Source organism: Sceloporus occidentalis, unplaced genomic scaffold, assembly GCF_023333645.1.
Source record: "Sceloporus occidentalis isolate IW3139 unplaced genomic scaffold, rSceOcc1.0.p SCAF_2, whole genome shotgun sequence".
Taxonomy (NCBI): Eukaryota; Metazoa; Chordata; class Lepidosauria; order Squamata; family Phrynosomatidae; genus Sceloporus; species Sceloporus occidentalis.
The window spans coordinates 205,019,972-205,046,233 of NW_028316982.1; the positions used below are offsets into that span (position 1 = coordinate 205,019,972).

General features: G+C 38.7%; 1 protein-coding gene across 1 annotated transcript in view; it reads left to right on the forward strand.

The window, feature by feature from the left end:
- The first annotated feature begins 4,464 nt into the window (after positions 1-4,464).
- The window catches only part of URB1 (URB1 ribosome biogenesis factor), a 90,972-nt gene continuing 69,174 nt past the window's right edge, over positions 4,465-26,262 (forward strand). The window contains exons 1-13 of the mRNA XM_089512100.1: positions 4,465-4,622; positions 6,284-6,423; positions 7,353-7,504; positions 9,158-9,290; positions 10,275-10,371; positions 11,121-11,206; positions 12,736-12,861; positions 13,953-14,083; positions 17,333-17,528; positions 19,302-19,439; positions 21,455-21,628; positions 22,721-22,868; positions 24,398-24,520. Of these exons, the coding sequence (XP_089368226.1) occupies positions 4,484-4,622; positions 6,284-6,423; positions 7,353-7,504; positions 9,158-9,290; positions 10,275-10,371; positions 11,121-11,206; positions 12,736-12,861; positions 13,953-14,083; positions 17,333-17,528; positions 19,302-19,439; positions 21,455-21,628; positions 22,721-22,868; positions 24,398-24,520 (1,783 nt within the window). The 5' untranslated portion in view covers positions 4,465-4,483. The remainder of the gene's footprint in view (positions 4,623-6,283; positions 6,424-7,352; positions 7,505-9,157; positions 9,291-10,274; positions 10,372-11,120; positions 11,207-12,735; positions 12,862-13,952; positions 14,084-17,332; positions 17,529-19,301; positions 19,440-21,454; positions 21,629-22,720; positions 22,869-24,397; positions 24,521-26,262) is intronic.

A 26,262-nucleotide genomic window follows, 5' to 3' on the forward strand; every position in this document is an offset into this window, starting at 1 on the left:
AGTTTGCCAATGCCATCCTCTGAGGCTGAAAGAGTATGACTTGCACAAGGAGTCTAATCAAAACTCGATTTTTATTTCCACTGTAAAACTAAAGCTCTCTTTCTTATTTATTTTATGATGACAACATGTGCAGAAAGATTTACACCAACTAAATGTATTAGTTTGTTCATTTTTTTTGGAATTTACAGATATAATCTATCTTAAATTCCTTTGTCAGGCTAAATTCCACTCTTTGAATCAAGTCTCATTGATTTCACTGTCAAGAGATTCAAGCATGCTGATATTTTTTCATCAAAATATTATAAAAAGTACTTTTTGTTAGTTAGATTGTGCTACATTAACACACAGTGACATTCCAGTTAAACAGTACTGTATTGTGTATTTTCCAGTTACTTAAAATATATTAATAAAATGTCTGGCAAAGAAATACTGTATTAGAAACAAGTTCACAAAATGGCAAGTTTTGAGACATTGGATGCTTCAAGTTATATGGCTCCTAACATTATCAGATATTGCACAGATAGCCTGCCTTTCTCTCCTTAATGGTTTTCTATAGTGAGAAAAAAGACAAAAAGACCCATGGGAAAGCACAAAAGAGTTGCACATGAAAGACAAGAACATCTGGACTCCTCTCTCCTCCATAAAAGTCTTTGAATGAGCAGGCAGGGCAATTGCACAATGAAACCCTCATCTGGAAGCACTCATTATCACTCATCATTAATGATGGGTTGGGGAAACAATTGGTATTAAGAAGATTTAAAGTGTCTGTCCATTCTGCTGTAAAGGGCAGTACAACTGAATGCACATTCTAACTGGTGTTGCATTTACATTTGCTTTGTAAATTGGTTTAAGCTTCAGGTGCACAAATGCCTTAACATTTCATGATGTTAACCATATGAAACACAAAATAGCAAAACATGCCGTTTAAATACTACTTGAAGAAATATAGCCACCAGTAAGTTTGCATAAATGTTTTACAGTGAACTAATAGGAGTAACAGGAATTCAGCATCAAGAAAAACAAGAGCATCACACTTGCCTAATAGAAACATTTTAAGCCACAATAAATCTCAAAAGAAAGCAACGTTTAGAATAGGCTCCCCAACTATTTTGGTCTACGACTCCTGTCAGCCCAGACAGCTTAGCCAACGGTCAAGGATAATGGATATTAAAGTGCAAAACAGTGGAATGTTACGCTAATGTACTTAATGCATAAGAATTCATAATCAAATTTTTGAAGCAAGTTCTACAGTTCGGGATTGCAACTTTTTATTAACATGGGAATATGGGTGCTATCTTCCATGGATGTGGGAAATGTGAGCTAAACATGTGGCTAAATATGCTCCCATGGAATGATGGGGTTAGAAGAGGTCAGAGGGCATAAAGATGGTAGCTTGCATCAGCCACAGCCACACAAAGTTAAACCCACTGAGCACCTTCACATTCCACTATCACAACACCAAAGTGCAACCTTTATGAAACACTACAGGAGCGAGAGAGTTACACAGCCTTATCAATAAACAGGGAGACAGCTGTTTGAGGGTCTTGAAGGAGCAGCAAATTATTTAGGTTTTATTGTATTTTTACTGCCAGGGAGGAGAAAAGGATTTTCTGCCTTGGTTTTTGCCCAACTTGACAGTACCAGGGACGTAGCCAAGGGGGGGGGGGGTTCTTGGGGTCCGGACCCCCCCTTCCATTAGAAAAATGAATGTGTGCTGTTGCGCCGCCGCACTCAAGCCCCATTATAATGGTGGCACTTAGTCTGGATCCCCCCCCCTTCCTAAAATCCTGGCTACGTCCCTGACAGTACCGTATATACTTGTCTATTAGTCTAAAGATTTATGCCCCAAAATTGACCCCCAAATCTCAGGCTGACTTATTTACCAGTCACTATGGTATAGCAGCTCTTTCAGATTTCCCTATGCAGTTTCTTTCACATGCACACATTGGATTCTCAAGTTTTATCCTTGACCTATCCACAAGTCGTAGCAAAATCCATAATTTTGGCCCCAAAACATGCCCTTCACTTATACATTAGGTCTACTTATAGTCGAGTATATACAGTAATTGCTTTTACTCAACCACAGCAAATGACTGACTGATGCAACAAATGACTGACTTATGTACACAAAGTTTTGGACCAGCCCTGGAGAGATATTTGCATTTCTGGATGGACAACTTCTGTGGCAAAGACTTGTGCTTTGGAACTTGCCATGCCACTGGGCAAAATGAGAGCCCGGCAGCCTGACAGATATGGAAAGCAACATTTTGGAGAAACAGAATGAAAAGAGATCTCGTAGCACCTTTGAGATTAACCAAAAGAAAGATGTTGGTAGCATGAGCTTTCCCTAGATTTGAGCCTACTTCTGCAGATGCATGTTCAGTCATGCATCTGAGAAAATAGGCTCAAGTCTACTTCTTTTGTTCAGTCTTAACTTCTTTCTTTCAGTCTCAAAGGTGCTACAAAGATGCCCTTTGCATACAAGTATGTCTTTGAATTCTATTTAGGGGTGGTTATTGTGGCAATAGTAATTTTGTGGCCACAATGTGTAACCATCTTTTCCACTATAGGTCTCCACCATGGGAGCTGCGGCTACTTAGGACTATAGTCCAGTTAGCTATCTATTACCTGCATAGCAGGGGGTTGGACTGGATGGCCATTGTGGTCTCTTCTATGATTATAAGATTCTAAGTATGCAAAGGGATCTTGTAGCATCTCTGAGAAGAAGTTGCAGCATAAGCTTTCATAAACTTGGTCGACATAGATCAATTCTACAAAAATAAAGAGCAGTGTATTAATAATAATGAGAAAACATTATTAAAAAAACCCACTAGTGGTCATGACTGTATTTTTTGAAAAACAAAGTTGTTATACCATCATAACTCCATCAATGCCATATATATATATATATATATATATATATATAAAATCCATGGGAAATGTGGCTATCTAGGGCTATAATGCAGTTAGCTATCTATCCATAAAAGTATGCAAAGGGATCTTGTAGACTAACTGTGTAGAAGTTGTAGCATAAGCTTTTGTAGACTTGGTACTATAAGATCTCTTTGCATACTGATGTTCCACAGTAACATGGCTGTGTCTCTGCATTCTTCCAGACAGGTACTATACCTCTGAACATCAGTTGTGAGTTTCATTAATAAGATGTCACTGCAGGTATTACATTCATGCTGTGCTTCTGGGCTTCCCATAGGCAACTGATTTCCCTTTGGGTGAAAAGAATGCTGCTCTAAAGAGACCTTTAGTTTGATAAAGCTTAACTTTTATATTCTTATGTTATTGGAATCCAGTTCCTATGAGTGCATGGCCACTGGTGAAGAAAGACAGATCAGTATTTGGAAGACCACATGTTCCCAATGCTATGCCCTAACTAATCTGCTAGACGCATACATAAGATCATCAGTATGGTGCCCTTTTAGTCTAAATTACTTAAGCGCAACCACTCCCCTCTTTTCTTGATATTTAAATCCTCGATTCAAATCCTCGCCTACCACATATGAGAAATATAATTTGGTGAAGTAGGCTCAAGTCTACGAAAGCTCATGCTACCAGCTTCTTTTTTTCAGTTAGTCTGAAAGGTGCTACAAGATCCCTTTGCATAGTGGTTTCACAGACTAGTATGGCTATGTCTTTGAATTCTACCACGGTCCACAGTGGAGAAAGGCTATGTCAAGTCTTCCTGACAGGGGCAAGGAAAGGAGGGAAAGAGGAGCAGGAGGAGGGAGGAAGAGGTCCTTACATAGACCAAGCCTACGAAAGCTTATGGTACAATTTCTTCTACACAGTTAGTCTCAAAGGTGCTACAAGATCCCTTTGCACACCTTTCTGGAAGCAAGAGGTCCAAAACATATTGCAGAATACATCCAGTTTAAGATCGCTTCAACTGCCAAGGCTTAATGCTATGGAATTCTGGTAGGGTTGCCATAATTCTCTACCACAAACCAGGACAAAATGTAGGACAAAATGCAGGACAATTGTAGGATAAAATTTAGCCCAAATGTAGGACATTTAAGGTCCTCCATTTTTCTTAAATGTCCTGCATTTTGGGCTAAATTTTGTCCTACATTTTGTCCCAGTTTGTGGTAGAGAATTATGGCAACCCTAAATTCTGGGAACTGTAGTTTTGTGAAACATTTAGTCTTCTCTGTTGGAGAGCTCTAGCCCTGGACTTTCTGTCTTTCCTATAAAGCTGCATCCACACTGGAGAAATAACCTGGTTTGGCACCGCTTTAACTCTTTCTGGCTCAAGGCTATGGAATTCTGGGAGTTGGAGTTTGTTGTGGGGCCCACCAACTCCCAGAATTCCATTGCCTTGAGCCAGGATACTTTCCTAGGGCTAAGAGGCGGCCCTTTATTCTACTAGGAACCTTTCTCGCAGCCTGTTTTCCGAGGGGACCACTAAACAGACGGACCCTTTCCGGCTGAGACCGGAAGTGAGTCTTTACAGCGTGGTTGTCCCTTTGCAATGGGCGCCAAGCGCAAAAGCATGGCTTCGGCCAAGGCTCAGCCCTCGTCGGCGAAGAGACCCCGGGGCCCCGCGGCGGAGGAGCTCACCGGCGCCCGGCTCAAGGCCTTGCTCCGGGACCCCAGCGCCGCCATGGAGGGTGAGGGGACTCCCGCTCTCCCTTGGGCCGCCAGCCTATATAGTGATATGGAGACTATGCAGTGGTCCCCAAGCTGTGCCCTTAATAAAGGATTTAGGACTTCAGCTCCCAGAATCCCTGGCTATTGGCCGACATGGCTGAGGCTTCTGGGAAATGAAGTCCAAAATCTCTTAAAGGGCACCGTTTGGGGAGCACTGTATCACTATATATGGAGACTATGCAGCGGTCTCCAAGCTGTGCCCTTTAATAAGAGATATTGGACTTCAGCTCCCAGAAGCCTCAGCCATGTCTGCCAATAGTCGGGGATTCTGGGAGCTGAAGTCCAAAAAATCTCTTACTAAAGGGCACAGTTTGGGGACCACTGTGCTAAACGATTTTGTGAAGCAGAAAGGTAAGTTTGAGACCACTTTGACTCAGTGCTATGGAAGCCTGGGAATTGTAGTTTATTGTGGCGCCAGAGCTCTCTGGCAGAGAAGGCTATAAATGTCTCAAAAACTACAATTGACAGAATTCTCTAGCCCTGAGCCAAAGGGCAGTTAAAGCGGTGTCAAACTGGATTATTTCTGCAGCGTGTTTTGGACCATAGCTTATGTGCACGGAGCCATCAGAAACCATCCTCCACTCATGAAAAAGATGTGGGGGGGGGGGGGGTTGGAATATTTTGGATTTCTAGATGAGGGAGACTCAGTACCGCTCAGTGTTGGGTGCGAAAATTGTGTAGTTGTCCCGCCAGTTTGTGAGATGAAAATATTGTCTCCATCCCCGTCCCTCTTTCAGAGAATGATGTGAAAAAGGGGACTGGTTTCGACATTCAAAAATGGGGGAAATGGGGTTTGAGGAGCACTCCAAATGCTGCAGGTCTATCCCAGCCTCTCTCCTTTTGGGAGATGGGAGCTTGTGGGTGAGATGTCTGTGAGTGTGTCCATGGATCAGAAAGAGAGGCCAGGAGAGTCAGATGGAGCACGCCTGCTTTATGTATCATATTGAAAAGAAAGAGATGGTTGGAGTGGGCCAGAAAGTTACTAAGGTCCAAAACACACTGCAGAAATAATCCACTTTGAAACTGCTTTAACTGCCCTGGTTCAGTGCTAGGGAATTCTGGGAACTGTAGTTTTGTGAGACATTGAGCCTTCTCCGTCAGAGAGCTCTGGTGCCACAATAAACTACAATTCCCAGGATATCCTAGCACTGAGGCACAGCAGTTAAAGTGGTCTCAAACTGGATTATTTCTGCCATGTGTTTTGGACCTAAGATTACCTACATATTTAATGAATTACTTAATAATACATTCCGTATAATTAGTTCTTCTGTATTTACTTAGATACTGTACTGGCACATTGTTTGACATGCATACATGTTGTTCCTATATAATTACACAGTATCAAATCTACTTTGCCCTTTGTGACGTTTCTATGTTAATTTGTGTTTCTGTTCTGTCCACGTAATATTTTCCAGAGATTGCATTGATACAGTATTAATGTCACCAGTAGGGATGTTGGTACCGTCATTTGGCCCTATACAAAACACAGTTCAAATCCCAGTTCAACCATGAATAGATAGATAGTCTTTACACTGGGAGTCACCTGTGAATCAGCACATTAAAAAAGAACCTTTTAATTTATTAATATGAAAATTTAAATGAAGAAAAATTGTTCTTGTAGGTTTAGAAACATTCATATCCTCTGCTAAATCCTTACCATCAGAAGAGCAATATGACGTTGTAGAAGGATACATAAAAGTTTCTGTTGAGTGTGCAGAAATTTTAAAACTTCTGGATGGTGAAAGACGTCCTGAAAGCGAGGTCAGTATTTTGCTTGTTGAATTTTGGATTCTATAGTCACTGGGCACCGTATTCAGATAACAAGTATTGATTTGTTTTTATAAAAGAAAGAAGAAGAGCTAAGTTAGAATACTGGTACATTGTTTGCATTAAGAACCTGTGTAAGGCACGAAGGGAGAGTGAATGGTGTGCGCTCTCCTGCACCACCAGCCCCATTCAATCAAATGGGATTCAAGCTTATGTGTTTTTTGGCTTATGCGGGAGGGGGGGATGGATCCCCACATAAACCAAGGGACCACTGTATTAAGTTACATACAGCCCTTCATGTGTTGTCTGTTGAAAGGAGACAGACAGTAAGAGAAAAAGCTGCTGGCTTACCTATCAAGGGATTTTTTTGTACCTAATTACAAGATTTACTCACCACCTGTGCAGTATAGGTTTCCTTTATTTCTAGACCAGATGTGATGAGCCTTTTTTTCCCCCTGTCATGGGCCTCTGTTTCACAAATATTTTGTCAGTTGGAAGGATGTAAAAAGAAGATCATTTTTGAAAAAGCAATTGTATGACTGACATTCAGCTCAATCAGAGGTGAAAGTGTCAAATGAAATGGTTGTCAGTCAGTTTTAGGTTTCCCACAATAATACCTGAAAGCTCTAGTCTGTGAAGAGTTGAATTAGGATTTCATGTGGTTGCAGTCCAAAGTTCTATCCTGAACACAATTATAATACAGGAGCTTTTATTTCCATATGTTGATGTAATCATCTATATCTTGATTGAAAGTGTATAGCAGGGGGACAGAATCTATGTATTGCTGCATTGTTGCAACTTTCTTTGTTGTTGCAAGGTAATATATTTTATTTAGGATGATGACCCAATTTGTTGAAGTAACATTTTTTGCTTATTCTATTCTTAACTCAAAAATAATAAACCCAAATATTTGAATGTTGCAGATGCTTCTAATCTTTCAAGCTCTACAGATGATTTTGCTGCGAACAGCAAGTGATCTGGCGCATTTTCATGTTGTGGGGATGAACATCGTAAAGAAGTTGATCAATAGCTACATGAGATTAATTTATGCTGCTCTGTATTCTGAAGGACATCGGTAAGTCTGCTGTAAGCCAAAGGCACAGTCTATGGTGAATAATCTGAAACAGATTTCCCCTGGTAACCTTGTAAAATAACATCTCCATTAGCTGTGGTCATACTTGCTGAGACCTTAGCAGTGATCTTAGAAGAGCACAGAAAGTATGGGGCCGAACAGACAGGCCAAAATAAAGCTACTTCAAGTCACTTTGGAGGTATGCTGTTTAAATGATGCATGTGTCCTAAGAGGCCGGAAGTTGCACCAAAGCCATGCTCCAGTCCTAAGGACTGGAGCGCAGCTTTGGCGTGGCTTTCAGCCTCTTAGGAGGCATGCATTATTTAAATAGCATACCTCCAAAGTGACCCGAAGCAGCTTTATTTTGGCCTGTCTGTTCAGGCCCTATATTTGATTTAGAATGGCCATCTTTCAGGGTTGCTGTCCATCCTTTAGTCAGATCCTGCTTTGAGCAGAGATCAGACACTGTTGACCTCCAGATTCTGTTCAGTTAATAGCCATTTAATTTGCTCTGGTCTTTCTCCACTTCTATTTGTTTCTGCTATCTTATTTTATGACATTTTTGGAGTACTAATGCATATTCAAAAAACCTGGAAAAATAGCAGCACATTTCTCATGTGTAAGCTTTTGATGTGCAAGTTAATAGCTGCAAATGTCCTGGCCTAGGTCAGAAATGGAGAATGCATTGCCAATTTTATTTTTGGGATAGGGGAGAGTAATCCAAACTAACTCAAATACCTGCAGTATGGATTTAAAATGCATCTGTTTGGGTAGTTTTAGTGCCTCCAGCTCAAAAAATCATGGACAAAATGGCAGATTATCAACTGAAAATAAAGCTGGAAGTGACAGGATGTCACTTCTGGTTTCTTGAAGTCATGCTTTGTGGCCTGTCAAAGGGTGTGGGGGTGCAAAGTGTTCACTGTGCCAGTTCATTTGCAAAGCCTGGCCTAAATCAAGTTGTTAGTCCCAACTAGAGTAGTTCAATTAAAATAGTGAGCTTTATACAAGTGTTGACTTTATTGTTGTTGTTAGCTGCCCTCGAGATTGGATTTAGGCTGTCATCTTTAACAGCAACCACAAATTTGACTCAGTGACAGGCTGTTTCACAGTAGCAGCATTGAAACCACTATTGGAAACCAGAATTGAATGGAAGATTAACCTGGAAAAATTGTTTTATATAAAATACATCATCTACAATTTTCAGTCATTATTCTGAAAGCAAGAATACCCATAATGTGTCTTCCCTCCATGTTTATTTATTTATATCCCGCTCTTTTTCCCAGACTGGGACTCAGAGAGGCTTCACAGCATTAAAAAACAGTACAATTGAAAACATTTAAAAAATAAATAAATAACATACATTAAAAAGAATTTTTAAACTGGTCCAACATCCCAGCCTGTCCTTATAGCAATTCCTTAAATGCCTGTTTGAACAGGTAGGTCTTCACCTGCCGTCGGAAGGCCATCAAGGAGGGAGCCGTGTATGTGTATATATATATATATATATATATATATATATATTCTTCCATTGTTGATTTAGCTGAAAGTGACATCCTTTAATTTCATAAACGTCAGGTCTCAGTTTTTAATTTCTTATTGGTTTGTTTGCCTATGCATTGTTTAAACAATGTCTTCTTTCCTCCTTTATTTGTATAGAATGTCTCGTCTGTGCCTCACCTTGCTGTCGGCAATGGTCACACAGGGGCCAGATGCTGCAAGGGATGTCTACGCCCATTTTGATTTCAATAATAAATTTTTACCTAGTTTAGTAAAGAAAAGAGATTATAAGGTAAGAAAAAATCTGCAATTCTGTAAAGTGATGATGGTTTTCTCTAATGTCAAATATACGTTTGGAATAACAAACCAGACATTTATATTCTTTGTGTTTTGTCTGCATCCCAAAGGTCCTTACAGATACAGATTGTTTTTGGCACTGTTAAGTGAAATACTGATGTTGGGGGGGGCACTGAGATATGCATGTTTCTTTGATTGTTTTAATGTGGATTCTTTTGCAAATAAGCATAGGCTGGAATGCTACATTGTTTACTTAGTTATATATGTGTAAATAAGTAGTCAGCCTTGCATATCCACAGATTTCTTATCCACGAATTCAAGCATCCATGGCTTTTAAATATTTTTAAACTTATAAATTCCTAAAAGCAAACCTTGATTTGCCATTTTATGTAAAGGATGCCATTTCACAGTGCCACTGTATTTAATGGAGCTTCAGCATCCATGGATTTTGTTATCTGCAGGGGATCCTGAAACCAAACTCCAGCAGATACCAAGGGCCCATTGTAGCATCTTCTGGCCTGACCCCTGCAAACCTGCTGTAGCAGACAGTAGCTGGATAGGACATTCAACTGGCAGTAAGGACTTTTCCATTTCTCATCCCACAAGCCAGCGAGGCTGTGACAAGGACTTGCAATAAGGCTCATCCTTTTTAGCTGCTTTGAGTCCTCATTTTGGGGGGAAAGTGGGACTATAATAATAATAATGTTACATCCTTGCTGACTGATGGGAGGTAGGTGGTAGCATCATCCTCGTGTCCTGATCACTAGCCAAACAAACTTCCTTTGCCAAATCCACAGCTGCCTGGTAAAGCAGATTTGGGAGAGCATTCACAATTGTGGCAATTCATTATATGAATAATGCTGTAGGTTAATGGATTGCTGTGAACTGTGTATTTTTAAAATGTAAACATGCTTTTGATATATTTAGGATTGCATTTTAAAACAGTTGTGAGTTGCTCACTGTCCCAACATTTGTTTAGGGCAAACCTGATGTCCGTATGGCATACATCCAATATGCTCTTTCTTTTTTGATTGCTGGTGATAACACAATCCTTGTGCAAGTTCTGGAGTTAAAAGGTATTTTTTATTTTTATTTTTCCTGGGATTTTTCATATTTGGGACATTGAGGGTTTCTAAAATCACTGATAGAGGCTTTGGGAGGGAGCTGCACACATTCATTTGCCTGTGGTTTTTTTGGGTAAAACAGATCATAGGAGAACTTTGTGAAGCCTTGTGAAGTTTATGTTACTATTTACATGGCAAGAGAGGGGAAGAGGCAAGGATTAAAGAACACTCACGTGTGTTTTGGAGTACTATATGTGGCTACACTGTACAATGAAGGAAGCACTCTGATGCTGATTCTGGAAAAGAAGAATTCAAGAAGCCTTTGCCGATGCCTTGGTTTAATGGGGAAAAACGAGGGACTGCATGAGAGTGGTTCTTAGGATGAGAGCTCTTTCCCTGTCCTGATTCACTCCATGTATTTGGAACTAAAGCTCCCATTATTTCACCCATTGTCCATTTTATATCAGGGTAATGGGCATTATAATCCATTTTGGACAATGCCAGGTTAGAGTAGGCTGGATTAGAGCCTATCCTGTAGCACTAAAGGTCCTTCTCCACTAGTTATAGGCATATTAGTGCAATTAATCATGAAATCAATTTGTAATATTATTTTTTATTTTGATGGTATTCACCTTTGGTTCCCCTTGTAGAATACAACATATTCTAATACAATAGTGATAATGTTCAATGAAACTTTTGTCATTTTTAAAATGCTTTATTGTTTTCCATTTATAATTATAACATTTTCAAATGGGTTATAGATTTTATTCCAGATATTTTTAGAAGTGGATTAAAGGAAGATAGAATTTCTACAGTTAGTCTTCTGCTTTCCACATTGGCATCTAAGGTACACCCTTGAAATGGCTTTATTCTTAATATTTTCTTTCTGTGCTGAAAATAGTTTTGTTGTGGTTTTTCAAGGAATATCTAGTTACCAATTGCTTGATGTTTTGCTGCAGTTTAGTGCTTGTCAGCATTTCTACTGTGGATTGACTGATCATAAAATACTTTAAATGCTGGAACTTAGAATTTGCTTTAGACACTAATGCTGCAAACCAGTTTTTAAGCTGTTTTAAATATAATATATAAATATCCTTTGCATAGTGAGGATACAGAATCATGAAAGCATTAGATGTAATTGTTTATGGTGTGTTTGAAAGTAAATTCCTGTATATATGGCCTCCCTTTAAGACTTCTGAAGAACTGGTTTTCTAGAGGCATAGCTGTATTAGGGATGAAACAGACAGGCCCAATAGAGCGGCTTGCTGCCACCCCTTTGAGCACTTGATCAGGGCTGCAGCAACCGCACGTCTAGCTCTGATCCAGCGTTTTTCGGCCCCAAAAAGAAATAGCAAAATGGCACTCCTTTGCCACCGTGGCAACACATTTTGGTGCTTCTTTTGGTGTGCAGCATCTGAACATTGCACGAAAGGAGCATTGTAGTGCCGCCTGGCAAACAGGTGGGTGTCGTGACACCGGCTTGGGGGTGGCACTGGGACATGCATCATCCAACACCGTGCCCCAACACCACCCCCAAGCCAGTGCTTACTGCAAGTCTGCATAGGCCCATAGTCTGTTGTGTAGTAAATTGTTCCAGCAGTTTAAAAATGGAAGAATGTGAATCTTAATCTCCATATTTGTCTTGTAATGTAGTTTCTGCCAGCAGTGCCCATCTATATTCTAAGTAGCAAACATTCTGGAAAAAATATAAAATGGCAATAAAAATGGCAGTACAGTTGTCCCTCCACAGTACAGTTGTCCCTCCGCTTTGACTTTTGTGGATTTGTTTATTTGCAATTCTGATTAATATGTTCTCTCTAGGAATTTGTAGGTCCTCCAGCACAACTTTCCAGAGATTGACCATAGAGTTGTGCTAGAGAACCTAGAAGTTCCTAGAGAAAACACTTCTCTAAACATTTGTAGGTCCTCCAGCATGGTCCTATGATCAAGTTCTGGCAGATGTTGATCATAGAGTTCCTAGAGAGGTTTTTTCTTAGATAAAAAGAATAGTGTTTTTATTTGCAGGTTTTCTACATTCACGGGGGCCTTCACTCCACAGCCTAGAGAATGTGGAGGGACCACTGTATTTAGAAACCAGGAAGACAGTTTCACCTTTCTGGGAACCATTGTTAATGAACTTCTAAGGACTATTCTTGAACAAAGGAATCTGTGCAGACCATCAGTAAAATACATTTGGTATTGCGCTTTTAATGATTAAAAAGTGCCTATTGTAGCTAGCCCTAAAGTGTAACTTCAGATCTTGCAGAATTTCTGTTTTGCTTTGTTGGCAGAGAAGGACAAGAACAAATTTTAAAAATCTGCATTTTTATCTGTGTTACTTTTGAAATTTAAGAATGTATGTTGTGTTATTTCTAGGTGGTTCAAAATAAAAATATCACTAAGACCCAGAAAGTTCGTTTTTTTACTGCAGACGTATTGAATCACATTGCTACACTTTATCGCTGGAATGGAATCACTGATGTTGAAACTGAAGATGTCAAGGTATAACAATTCCTTTCCTTTTCCTTTTTTCTTTTTTCCTGTCCTGATGAATTGGGCAGAGTTGTCCCTGTCTATTAGTCCAAGAAGAAAAAACAAAACAAAAACAAATACCATTCAGGCCCAGCCTCACATGATAAATTGCAAATTGGTAGAAGGTGTGGTTGTAATTGGTGCCATTTTCAGGGAGATGGTGTCTGGTTTTGCTTAATATAAGTGGTTGTCCATATTTAAGCATTAAGACCAAATGCCATTGTGAATACAAAAGGAGCTGAGCAAGTTCTCTCCTGCTTTCTTTCAAAAACAGTCTCCTTGCACTTAAGAGGAGTGTTTTCATGACACATGCTTGTTCCTCTGACTACGATGAAATATGTATCTGGCATCTCTTTTATTGTACTCCCAGGTACAATACAGTCTTAGGGCTCCATTGGTCATGCCATGACTCCTAAGTGCAAAGGCTTTGCATTGGGTCCATTTGCATTTTATCTAGCAAGGGCTTTGTGTGGGTCTTCTGTTTCTCCATTAGGGATATGGGAATTGTCTGATATCAGTCCTGATACACTGGGATTCCAGTATTTTGAGGCAGGGGTATCTCATTTTTTTAAAAAAAAAAACTGGAAATGCCAGGAATAGGATCTGGGGCCTTCTGACTCCAAAGCATGTGCTCTACCACTGACCTATGAATGTACTGAACAATTAAGCACTAACATCCAGATAAGGACCTTCTCTGTTTTGGCACCCCAGTTATGGAACACCCTCCTCTTGGATGCCCAATTGGTGCCGTTATTGCTGTTGTTTAAGTACCAAGTGAAAACATGGTTGTTTGTGAAAGGTTTGGAGAGTTAATTGGTTTTAGCAAACTCACGTACATAGCTATAATTCATTTTAAACTATTTGAATGTTTTAACCCTGTGTTTTAATCTGTTAATTGTTTAATATGTTTTATCTTTTAAAAATCATTTTTTAAAATACTCAACCTGGTTTAAATTTGTTAGATTATTTTTATTGTACACTGCCTTGAGATCTCTGGATAAAGATCAGCTATAAATATTTTAACAACATCATCTCCTCTCTAAATTTTGTACTCTGTGCAGGCTTCCCAGGATCCTGAAGAGGCAGGAAAAGTGCTAGTGAGAGAGCTGGTTCATAATTTTTTAATGGATCTCTGCTGCTCTCTGAAGCATGGCATTAATTTTTATGATCCAAGTCTTGGCACATCTGGAAGGTATTCAAATTATCTGGTACTTAAAGTCTTCTTTTTCTTTTCTACTGTTCCTCATTGCTTTTATTTTCAGCTTTGTTTAGGTTCAGAGCAAAATCTTATCTTTCACTGCCTTATGTCTTCTATGAATGATGTCCTCCATACAGAGAGGAAGGGGTAGTGTAGTAAGGTTTTCACAACGTGTTGCCATCTACAAGCACAGCTCCAGAACTTAGAAAAGTGAATGTTTTGAACTTTATTTCCATGCTAGCTTGAGGATTGTGGAATTGTAATTTGAAAAGTAACTTTTCTAAACTTTGGCCCAACCCTCAAAACATTGGGATTGGCAGCTTCTCAACTGTCTTCCCAATGCAATTTTTTCTTCATTCCCTCAGCTTTTTGGCAAGTGTGTATTCCATAGCAAGGAAAGGACAGAACACCAGTAAGAGTATTCTGCTTGTTTCCTAAGAGTATGAGACTTTTTGGTTTGATTTAAACATACCTTATTTTCTGGTGTATAAGACAACTTTTTAGCCCTGAAAAATCTGCTTAAAAGTTGGGGGTTGTCTTATACGCCGGGTTAAGCCCGGCCTGCTTCCCGCCTTCCCAGGCCTCCAAAGGAGGAGCCCTTAGAGGAAGCAGAAGAAGCTGGAAAGGAGTTGAGGGCAGAAGTGGTGCCGTTTGAGAGCTGGCTTGCATGGAGTGGGGTGGCGAAGAATGGGATCTGGACCGAGGAATCGGGCTTGCGGCTGCGATCCCGCAGGCAGGAGTGAGGGAGTGGCCATTTGGGCAGAGGCTGAAGCAGAAACAGGGACGGCTGTGGAGGGAGAGGAGAAGAGGAAGAGCAGGCCTGGCGGGGAAGGACCAGGCGTGCTTTCTTCTCAGGCACCAAGTTCTGCCTCCCTCGCAGTCGTGGAGAGCCATTGCCCAGAGGTGGGGCTTCTTCTCTCGTTGTGAGGGAGCAAAATGGAGCCTCCAGGAGAGCCCTGAGGCCCGGCATATTCTTTGCCGGCCTCCTCCCACCTTCCAGGCCTTCAGAGGCCCCCTGAAGCCAGTGCATGTGCGCACCAGGCCCCCTTAACTATAGTAGGCCAGGGCGCTGCCTGCATGCAAGGCAGTCTTTGCCTGGGGAGCCGGCAAAAAGTTGGGGGTTGTCTTATATGCCCAGTCGTCTAATACGCTGGAAAATACAGTATATTAAACACATATTTAAATATATATTAGTTGAGCCATATTTTCCATGTGACTTACAGTAAGCAAGTGATAGCCTGCTTAGCTAAAGAATCTTTGAAAATGTTGGGTTTCCTTGTCATAGTTCTTTTCTAAGATGAGATGGGATTGAGGTAGATTGGAATTGCAAGGGAGAGAAATGTTATCCCCCGCCCAAACCAGCCCATGTGAACATCCTGATCTTGATTATGGGGTACATCTGTACTCACTGTAGAGTAAAAAAAAATAGCTGCTTATTGCAGCTTATCATGTCTCCTTTAGTTTTCAGCTAAGGCTGTTGGGGAACTGATAATTTTGTTTCTTCTACATTTTAGGCCCTAAAATGTAGGCAATAATTGCAGGAGATCTATGATCTATGTAGGATATCTGAGACATTGAATTGATGTTTTTCATGATATCTCTTTACACTTTTTTCTCTCTGTGCCTGTGACTTTCACCATAGTATGAGTTTGTCAGTAACCCTTTCTGATGATGTTTGCTTTCTGTCGTATTGATAGATCATCTCAGACTGACATATTTAATAAAATATCCTATGCAAACTATTGTAATCATGTAAGATGTTATGTATATGGTGAACAATAGTAGCATCTTTACCATGAGTTCACTTTTACCATTGTAAAGGGAAATGTAGTTAAAAATAGAACATGCATTCTTGATATATACGTCTGTGTGTGTGTGTGTGTGTGTGTGTGTGTGTATGAAAAGTTTGATGGTGGAAAAATTAACACCCCTTTGCCCTTAAATGAGACAAATGCTAAGCTAGATCTTGGCTGCAGTACAATGAAACATTCATCCATCCTCAATTTGCTCTTGTTTCTATGTGTTCTTGTGTTTGGTGGGGTATATTGCTCCCCAGTGTTGCTAAGCTGAATTAGCAAGATAGTTTTTTGGTAGTTGCAGTAGGTGGGGAGAATTATACTGACAGGTCCCTATCCAATTTTGCTTTACAAATCTCCAAGGGACCCTCCTTCATTAGATATTTTAGATGTTTTTTGATGTCCATCTGTCAAGGATGCTTTAGATTTCCTGATTGGCAGTGAGCTGGGGTTAGTATCCCTTCCAGTTCTACAATTGTATGATTCTGTGTGGGCAGGCAGCATCCGTCTGAGAAATAATGATTCCTCTTTACAAAGAAGAAACATAAAAAAAGTTTATAAGTGCCCTTAACTGCTATAAGTGTCTTGCCTTATGAATAATCTTATATGCCCACTTGTTTATAGAGAGAAGCTTAAAATAGTATATAAGATGGAAAGTTAAGTAAAAATAACCCTAACCTTGATTTCGTTTGACTTCAAAGTGTTTGGAATCTTTGAGGATGTCTTGTTATGCAAAATTTGTACAGTATCTGGACTTGTCACCCCCTCCTGGGTCAGGTTTGAAACTGATATCTTTCTTGCAAATGGAATGAAATAAGAATTAATCTGTGTATAAATAAAGGCTCTTGCCAACTGTTTTTAGATTCTCTCTCTGTAAACCACCTTTTAAAAGATACTCTGAGCAGAATATGTCATTTTTTAAAATTGAAATACGGCATAACTGGCTGCATGCACCCAAGGAAACTTTGAACTTCAATCTGTATCCAGTTGTTAAACCCAACTACAGTATGCTGATCAAATCAAGGGGAACTTTGAAAGTCAGTATTCCACTGATTCACTTTCATTGGGACTAACAATTGGGTGGGGATAGTGCATCCCTGCTGATGCTGCTGGACTGCAATTCCCACCATTCATTATCACTAGCTGTGCTACTGGGAGCTGCAGTCCCAACAACATCAGAAGGGCTGCACAATTCCCACCCATTATTTAGGCATTTGCTTGTCAAATTTCAGTTTGGATGGTTCATAACAACCTTCTTTTGAAACAGGAAATTTTGAAAAGTAGTGTGCAAAACTAATGGAGTCTGATCTTCAAAAGTAAAAAATCCTAGCAGTTGAGTTCATTCTATTGTATGTAACTGCAGTAGATCCCAGGCACCAATAGTATTTGAATTATGACAGTAAACTATCAGATGTAGTGATTTTTCTTTCAAAATCTACCTTTATAGAGGAGGGAACCTGGTGCTTCTGCGCTTTCTCTTGAGTCTAAAGACTGCTGTGGAGGATGAGATGGTTGCTGATCTTATGGTGAACATTTTTAAAGTGTGCCCAGATTTACTGAACAGATACTTTAAGGAGTCTCAGTATTCTTTTGTTCCTAGACTAAAATCAGCATGGATGGACAACATGAAATTACTGAGAAAGGTAAGAATACTACATAAAATACACTTTTTGTATATGGAAGGGACCGCTACCAACATTTCTGCTGTTATTAAGATCCTAGTAATTTATAATAAGTTCCTTCACGTGATCCTTTGCACTTTTCCCTCTGCATCAAGAATTGGTGACCCTGCAGTGGTCATTGGACTGCAGCAGTCAGACAACAACTGCAAGTTTTAGGTTTACTCAAATTTACTCTACAGCTAAATTTTGGTGAGGTGTAGTAAAGTATGTTCAGATAAGAGCATGTTAAGGCATCACTCACTGTCAACTGAGTAAGACCCTTTGGGCTCTCTTGCTTTTCTCACACCTTATTTTCATGCAAGTAAATTAACCAGACCATGTTGCATTTATCCGAACAGTTTTCCCCTCTCTACACCTGTCTTCAAAGAGTGTAACTTGTAGCTCCCAGAAGACAACTACAGTCAGATACAGATAGCACAGATTAGATACAATGCTGCTTACTAGTGGCAGAAAAGGGAGCCTACATTTGTCTTGTACCTTTTTCCTGTGCTGAAGTGTTGTTATCGACTCTGATCGCTCCAGAAAGAGTATAGTATTACCTTAAAACATGTGATTAAATAGTGGACAATATAGGCATATCTTTCTCTGTTTGCTGAATTCTTCCATTGCAATCTGCACCAGAAATACCCTGTGTAGGCTGCTAAATAAACAGTTATGTGACTGGTAGGTCTTTGAGTTTATGATTATCTAGCTGGTATGAACTGACCTAGTAGTAGGTGTTGCTAGTGATAGTTGTAGAATATGTGCTTCTGGTGTATTTTATTTTAACTGTATTAGGTGAATGTTGGTACATATCCTGCCTTGTTCATTCATCTCTTCTATTCTAGACTTGTCACCTTGATTGCTAAAGAGGAGCAACTCATATCTTTGCTGTGAAACATTTTAAAAGAAATATTAATACACAGTGTTGTATTAACTTGAGATTTTTTTTACGAAGAGAGAAGATAAATGAGAGTTTAGTTATTGTTTCATTAAAAATGTGAAGGTAGCTTTTGGTAGATTAAATGCTTTTTAAAAAAACAATATGAAAGGAAGACATCTGAATGCTGCTGATGAGTTCAGGGGCAGTATTAGCAGATTGTATTACTCGCTTTCATTTGATTATCAGAGGTTATGAGAGTATACAGAATATACCTTTACAGTCTCAGAAAATGTTTGGGTGGAGATGAGGTCTAGACTAGTCACTTAATAAAAATTTATCTTATTTGACAAAGAGGTTTAAATCTTTAGGTAGACTTGGTGGGGAAAAGAGCAAGTGAGAATGCAGTTTATCAGAGAAAGATTCCCACAGTTCAGTAGGGGTCTGGCAGTTTTTAAAAAGGCTTTAGAAGAATATTTTCTCTTCCTTTATGTTTCTCCTTGTCTTTAAACATTTTAGCAGCATCTTGATTATAGCAGTAACTTTTGATTATAGATGCTGTACAGACACTATTGACCCAAATTATTGATTAGTTTGTAATGGATGCACTGTTCCGGTCAAAATGGGCTCCAAAAGTGGCTTGTGATTAAATTAATAAAAATAAAAGGTAAAAGGTAAAAACAATAAAAACAAACAAACAACAACTTAAGAACATTTGCTGCCTCCCTTCTTACTTCCAGTTTCTTTCTTTCATGTAGAACTGGACCTTTAGATGTTTATTGTTATCAGTATGTGTCCAGTTGAATTAGTTATAGGGTCATAATCTCATTAGTACCGTTCAACCTTTGTGGTTTTTTTTCCTTCTAAATTTTCAGATCTATGAGGCTCAGCCAGAAATTTCCAATGCTTTTAAAACCACGGAGTTCATTCCACTTCCTAGATTACTTTCTATGGTGATGGTAACAACCATTCCGGCAGTATGCAATAAAGCCATGTTCACCCAAGGATTGAATGTAAGAACTTTTCTCCTTACTGGTTTGTTTCAGGAACTCCTTAGCAGTATTTACATGCTTTAGTATTACAAGGAAAAACCTCTGCAAGCCTTGGATTGATATACTCCCCCATCCTCTAGTGCAGGCATGTAAATGAGTTTGGAAGTGTTCTTTTTTTCTTAACACAACTCAGTGTTACATTTAAACCAAAACAAACAATGGTTACTAAAACAAGATAATTTAAAACCATAATTTAGGACATTGACTTGTTTTGATTAGCCATAGTTCAGTTTTACCATGGTTAACGAAAGTAAGTGAATGTCTTAAACTATGGTTGAATGTTGCTTTGTTTTTAGAATGATGGCTTGTTTTAAATGTAACACAGAACATTCCTGAAAGATGCCCATCCAACCTCTGTTTAAAGATTTCTGAAGTCCACCCCCCTCTGTTACCAGCATTGGAGCCTTAAAATCCTAAATGTGGATGAGCCTTGGCAACCTTCGTATACACAGGACTAGAGACTGCTCCTCTATTTGAGCTAATGATAAATTCACCAGACCAAGGTCTCCTTATTACACCTCCAAAGTCCACCACTTTCTAAGGAGGTCCATTTCATTTTCAAATAGTTCCTACAATAAATAAGTTCTTACTAATCTTAAAATGGAATCTCTTTTCTTATAATTTGAATCAATTGGTTTTGTGCTCTAGTCTCTGGAGATGCAGAAGTTAAGCTTGCCCAATTTTCTGCATGAGATAGCTATTGTGACACTTCTGAGTCATCTCCAGGATAAGCATACCCAACTCTGTAAGCCATTCTTCATAAGGCTTGATTTCTAAACCTTTGATCACCTTGGTCTCCCTTCTCTCAACACATTTTATTTTGTCAATATCCTTCTTGAACTCTGGTGTCCAGGATTGGACACAATATTCCTGGTGCGGTTTGACTAAAGCAGAATAGAGTGGGACTACTACTTTCCTTGATTTGGACACTACATTCCTATTGATGCATACTCATCTTTGTCATGTTTGCCTTGTGGTCTATCCTAGATCCTTTTTACATGTACTGCTTTCAAGCCAAGTATCATCCATCCAGTATATGTTCTTTTCCTCCCTAGATGTAGAACCTTACATTTATCCCTGTTGAAATTTATTTTGTTAGTTTTGGACCAGATCGTCAATGTGTCAAAGCCATTTTGAATTCTAATCCTGTCCTCTGGGATATTAGTTACCCCACCCTACCCCACCTCCAATTTGGTGTCATATGTAAATTTAATAAGCATGCCTTCCATTCTATCATCTGAGTTATAGAAATGTCAAACACCGGGCCCAGGACACACCCTGAAGCATCACTAATGTAAACTTTCTAACTGGATATTTTTAGATTTTTGCTGTTAATATGTGCAGGAAACCCTGTTCCAGATTATACTCATTATGCATTATTGATTTTATTGTTTTTTGATATAATTATACATGCCCTGAAATCCTGCTTGGACATAGGGCTAGGTATAAATGTTTCAGTTAAAAGATTGGATGGACAACAAAAAAAAAAAAAAAAAAAAAGAGAGAGAGAGAGAGAGAGAGAGAGAGAGAGAGAGAGAGAGAGAGAGTGTCGTAGAAGAAGAAGAAGAAGAAGAAGCAAAGATCTTACTTTTTCATAAGGTATTGTTAGCATGTTCAGCCTTGAAATTATTATAGAAGTAAAATCATTTGCTAGAAGCTATCACACGTTTTGGGTATATCAGCATCCTCTGGTTCACTAGGAAAGTAGCATCTAATGACCCGAAGAAAGCAAGATGTTGAAGTACTCTGAGCAAATGATTCTTAAATCTTTTGACTTTAGGCCTCATTTTAAGGCTCTGCATCCTTAATTGGCATCAAATGACCTTTTCTCCCTCTTGTTTCTGCACCTTTTCTTGCTTATCTTCAGGTCAGTTCCCTTTTTTTCCTTTAAGATGTAATTAATTTTCAGAGTACATTGCTTAAATGTGGCAGAAGAAGTTGAAACACAGTAACAGGGCATTTCTCTTTTATTTTAGATTGCCAGTAAAACGGTGAAACATACAATCTTTTTACTTATATCAGTTGTTCTAAAAAGAGCACTGGAAAATATCAAGTATTGTCTGAATGAGAACACATGGGAGAAGTCCGAAATCTACACTCCATCTATCATGCAGGAATTTGTCCAGCAGTATAGGGAGGCACTCAGCAAGGTACAAATGGAATCGTGCAGAATTTGTGGAGCGCAAAATGTTTCAGAGGAATTCTTGCCCTTTTTCTGTATCTATGTCAATAAATATTCTAAAGTATATTTACTGGATTTTTGCTTTTTTAATCTGTTGCTTTTCATTAACTGAGTTCTCATTATGTAAGATATTCTGAAAGCCTGGAAGCTGAAAGGTGGAATATAAAGGTTTTACTGTTACTTTAAAGTTTTCGTTAAGTACCAGGGATAATTTATTAAACCAAGGTATTCAGGTAGAGTTCAGCCAAATAAGCTACTAGCAAAAAACTAAAGTAATTTCCATAATTGATTACATGGGAGCTTTGAGCATGAAAGCCTGAATGAAGAATCTACCAAGGTTTAGGGTAACTGCTGCTATCCTGACATTTCAGCCATGGACTGTGTTGTCTGCATTGTGTTCTTAGAAATAAAGAAATGGTTTTTCCATTTTCCAAAAACTGAAGGCCCTCATATCATTTTAAATCTCTGAAAAAAGGCTCAATTTTTAAAAATAAAAATAAAATAAATTTCGAACCCTCAAACTAAACATATTCTTTTTTGAATAGATCATATCCATGATAAGAAGAATCTTATTGGCAGTTGCTATGAAACTATTGGATATATTAACATCAAAAACCTTAAGCCTATGCATTTAGCCTTGGTTCTTCCCAGCTGAGATGAATAAAAGTAAAAGTAAACCTTCCACAGCAAAAGCTTGTCCTCAGATTGAAAATAGTTATTACTTGTAATACAGACCTTCACAATTGAACCGCTAAGTTAAACAACCATCTAAGTAAACCTTCCAACTGATTTAAGCAATACTCTTGAGATTTGATGGGTTTCAACATACCAATTGTGATTTGTTGTTGTATTATTGCTACTGTCATTAATTTATTTTCAATAAAACCTAAATATTTTCTAAATAGTAATAGCTGGTAACTTTTCAGATGTCTTTGTAGGACATAGTCATGCCTATTCTCATGTACTCCTGCTTTGCAAATAATTATGATGGATATACTGGAATGCTTCCTATTGTGCAATCATATTTATGAACTGATACTGGTCTTTTTAAAAAATGTAGCTTTTACCAGATATGACGAACATAATAGCAGTCTGGCAGTCACTTTTAAAGCAGGCGAAGGAACAAGATGGACAGAAAGGGACAGTGGAAGATGCTACTTCTATTGTGGAGGAAATGGTTGAGGTCAAAGAAACAAATGGAGAGCATGGTAGGAAAGCATTAGTCATAATATCCAGTGTGCCTGAGAGCAGCAACTATTAATGATTCATATCTGATGATTCACAGCGGCACTGTTCTGTTCTTTAAGGCAACCTCTGCTAATGATCTCTTGTAGGAGTGATGTTTTTAACAGCACCTAATAATGTTCTAAAAATGGAGTTCCTCTTTCAAGAAACCTTTTTGAGTTATTCCCATGACAGACATAGTTTGGCCTGTTCATGTTCTGCCCAGTTCACATTGGGTGCAAATCATTCTGTCTTTTCTACTGAAGATGTTTCCCCAAGCTAAATGTACATCCCTATGCTGTTCATAGCAAGCCAACATGTTATAGTTGTCTGAAGCTGCACCTACACTGTAGAAATAATACAATTTGACATCACTTGAACTGCCATGGCTCAATGCTGTGGAATTCTGAGATTTGTACTTTTGTGAGATATTTATACTTTGTGAGCTCTGGTGCCACAACAAACTACAAATCCCAGGATTTTATAGCATTGAACCATGGTAGTTAAAGTGGTGTCAAGCTGCATTATTTTTGCAGTGCAGGCAAGGCCTGAGTGTTGGGATAGGACCTTGGGAGACCAGGGTTCAAATCCTCACTCAACCATGGAAATCTATCAATATTTTTTTTCTGAGAAAACCCTCTGAAAGAGTTACCATAAGTCGGAGTTGGCATGAAGGCACATAAGAACAAATGCTATCCTCAGATTCAGCTCTTGCTGCAGAAATAAAAAAGGATTGCAATAAGTGGTTTCTGTGGAAAGCAACTAGGGTTGTCCAACTCTGCACCACTTGCCTCTTAACGTGTATATCCCCTTAGGGCCCCCCAGCCTTCAGGTGAGTGAGACTACTGTTAATTTAGTAACACAAGCAATCCTTTCCCCCTTTCCTTGTTCTTTATCTATAAATTCCACTTCACCCCACCTTTTAATCCATCACTGGACAAATGCCATCTCTTCCCTCCACCCAGTGGATCACAGCAGCATATTCAGAATGACCAAATGTCATGACGTGTGCAGTTTTGCCTTTTGGGCGAAACGTCCTTTTCTTAGGTTTGAAGGGTTGGGGGAGGAACAGATCAAGCCACCATTTTTATTTAATGCTTTCAGTGATTTTCTTTCTTCCTTTAAAAAAAAGGCTGTGGGTGGCTTGAGGTTTTCCTGGGTGGGGTTGGAAACTGCAGGCAGCCTGTAGACTGCTCTTTCCCCTGCTTTAGTGCTTCACTATGAAGAATTTTTTTATCCAATATTATTAAAGCAGGACTGGTGATTGTCCCAGTTTGAATCCAGAAAAGTGGAGTAAGACAGCAGTTAGTCTGTTAAATCTATAAATTTAGCTCTGTGATTCTGGTTTAACTTGGTTATTTTTGATCATAACTATGATTTCTCAGTAATGTACTACGCCTCTGAAAAGAAAAGAATACATATTATTTTTCTTATAATTTTATTAGAGAAGTATGGCCTTTCTGTGGAGTTGTTAAATTATAAAATCTATTAACCTATTGTATGCATTTTCTAGGTTCAGACGATGCAGAGACCACACTTTTGAAGGCTGTCTTGCTTCATGTTATCTGCCTTTATCAACAAGTTGTTCCCCACTTAGTAGCACAGAGCAACTTTGACTTCAGCAAACTAATAAAAGGTAATTCAAGCACACTTCCTGTTGTGAGGTAATTGCTGAAAATCAGATGCATAACAAGTTTTTCATGCACAAGGACAACAGCCCTTAGCATCTCCATCTGAAAGGATCAGTAAGCAAGTGATGTGAAAGACCCTTTCCCTGAAACCTTGATTAATCCTGCCAACTAGAGAGTGGTAGATGAACTTGGTTGACAATCCCTCTGACCTATTATAAGGAAAATTCCTGTGCTTTTCTGTTTACATGAGCAGTGTTTTTTGGTAGTAACTTCTTACAGATTTTCTATCATCTCATCTCTTGGTTAAATTTTTTTTACAGCATCCCAGCATAGGTTTATGATTGCAAAACCATACAGAGCCATACAGATTTAAGCAATCACAACAACATAATTTAAATCTGTATGTAGAGATTCAAATTATATGTCGTACTCAATGCATATCGAGCTTCTATTGACTCTACTGTGGACTGCAGCAGGAGCACCTCATACAGTACTAAGACATAAGCATTACTATTGTAAACATATTCTATCTGAACTATTTCATCTTACCTGGCATTTTCTTGTACTTTAACAACTGGGTGTGCTATTCTGTTTCATTTTCTGAGTAAGTATGCTTTCCCAATTGACCGTTGTTGTAACAGTGTTGCTCATTTGCTGTAACAGATCTTGCTGGCTTGGGTAGGATGTAGAGGCTTTAGAGATTATTCTGCCTATAATTGAACAGTTTTATCAGGTTCTAAGAAGCAGTGGTGTAAAATTGTTGGAAATGGTAAAACCATGGCGAAAACCCAGTTTTTAAAAAAAAAATCTGGAAAAAATAGAGATTCTCATTTTAAAAATAAGGGGAAATCTATTAGCATTTTTTTTACAGACTGAAAGGCAGGTTGTTACTTCAGTAATGTAAAATAAATTATATACACAATATAGTTATAATTTTGTTTGGCATAAAATTATAATGTATGATATGTTAAAAGTACACTTCATTTAGATAATAATGGGTGATTAAAAATGTTGCAAAAGTAAATATGTTCTTATTCATTTTTGTACTGTACTTTTGCATCACCTTGTAGTTACAAATGAAATTCCATTTTAAATTTTTTGCTACAAAGTCCTGACCCATAAAGAGTACTTTATGATTTTGCTACTTCATTAGAAGCAGGCAACAACCAACTCCTCATCCCAAACAAAGCAAAACAAAACCCAGAAGGAAACTCTCAACAGTAGTAAAACAGAGAAAATTATTTTGTTTGCTCTAGTCTTCCATAGTATCAAATAGATATAAAGCATTCAGTCCAGTAAGAAAAACTGAGAAAAGAATAACAAGGCCAGTCAGTGCACATTGCCTTCCTGCTGGGTAGTTTTTAGGAATAATTTGGTTGGAGTAAATACATTGAAATAATTCAAGGTTTTCCATACTTCGGCTCGGTCATTAATCAGAATGGAGGCTGCACTCAAAAAATCAGAAGAGTAGGACTAGGAAGAGCCACTGAAAGAACTAGGCAAGATTCCAAAGTGAAAAGATATATCATTGAATATTAAAGTTAGGATTGTCCATGCCATCATATTTCCAATTTCTGTGTATGGTTGTGAAAGACGGACAGTGAAGAAATCTGATAGGAAGAAAATCTGTTCATTTGAGATATGGCTCTGGAGAAAGGTTCTGTGGATACTGGTGACTGCTAGAAAAACAAATAAATGGGTCCTAGAATCAGGCAGAACTCTCACTAGAAGCCAAGATTACTAAACT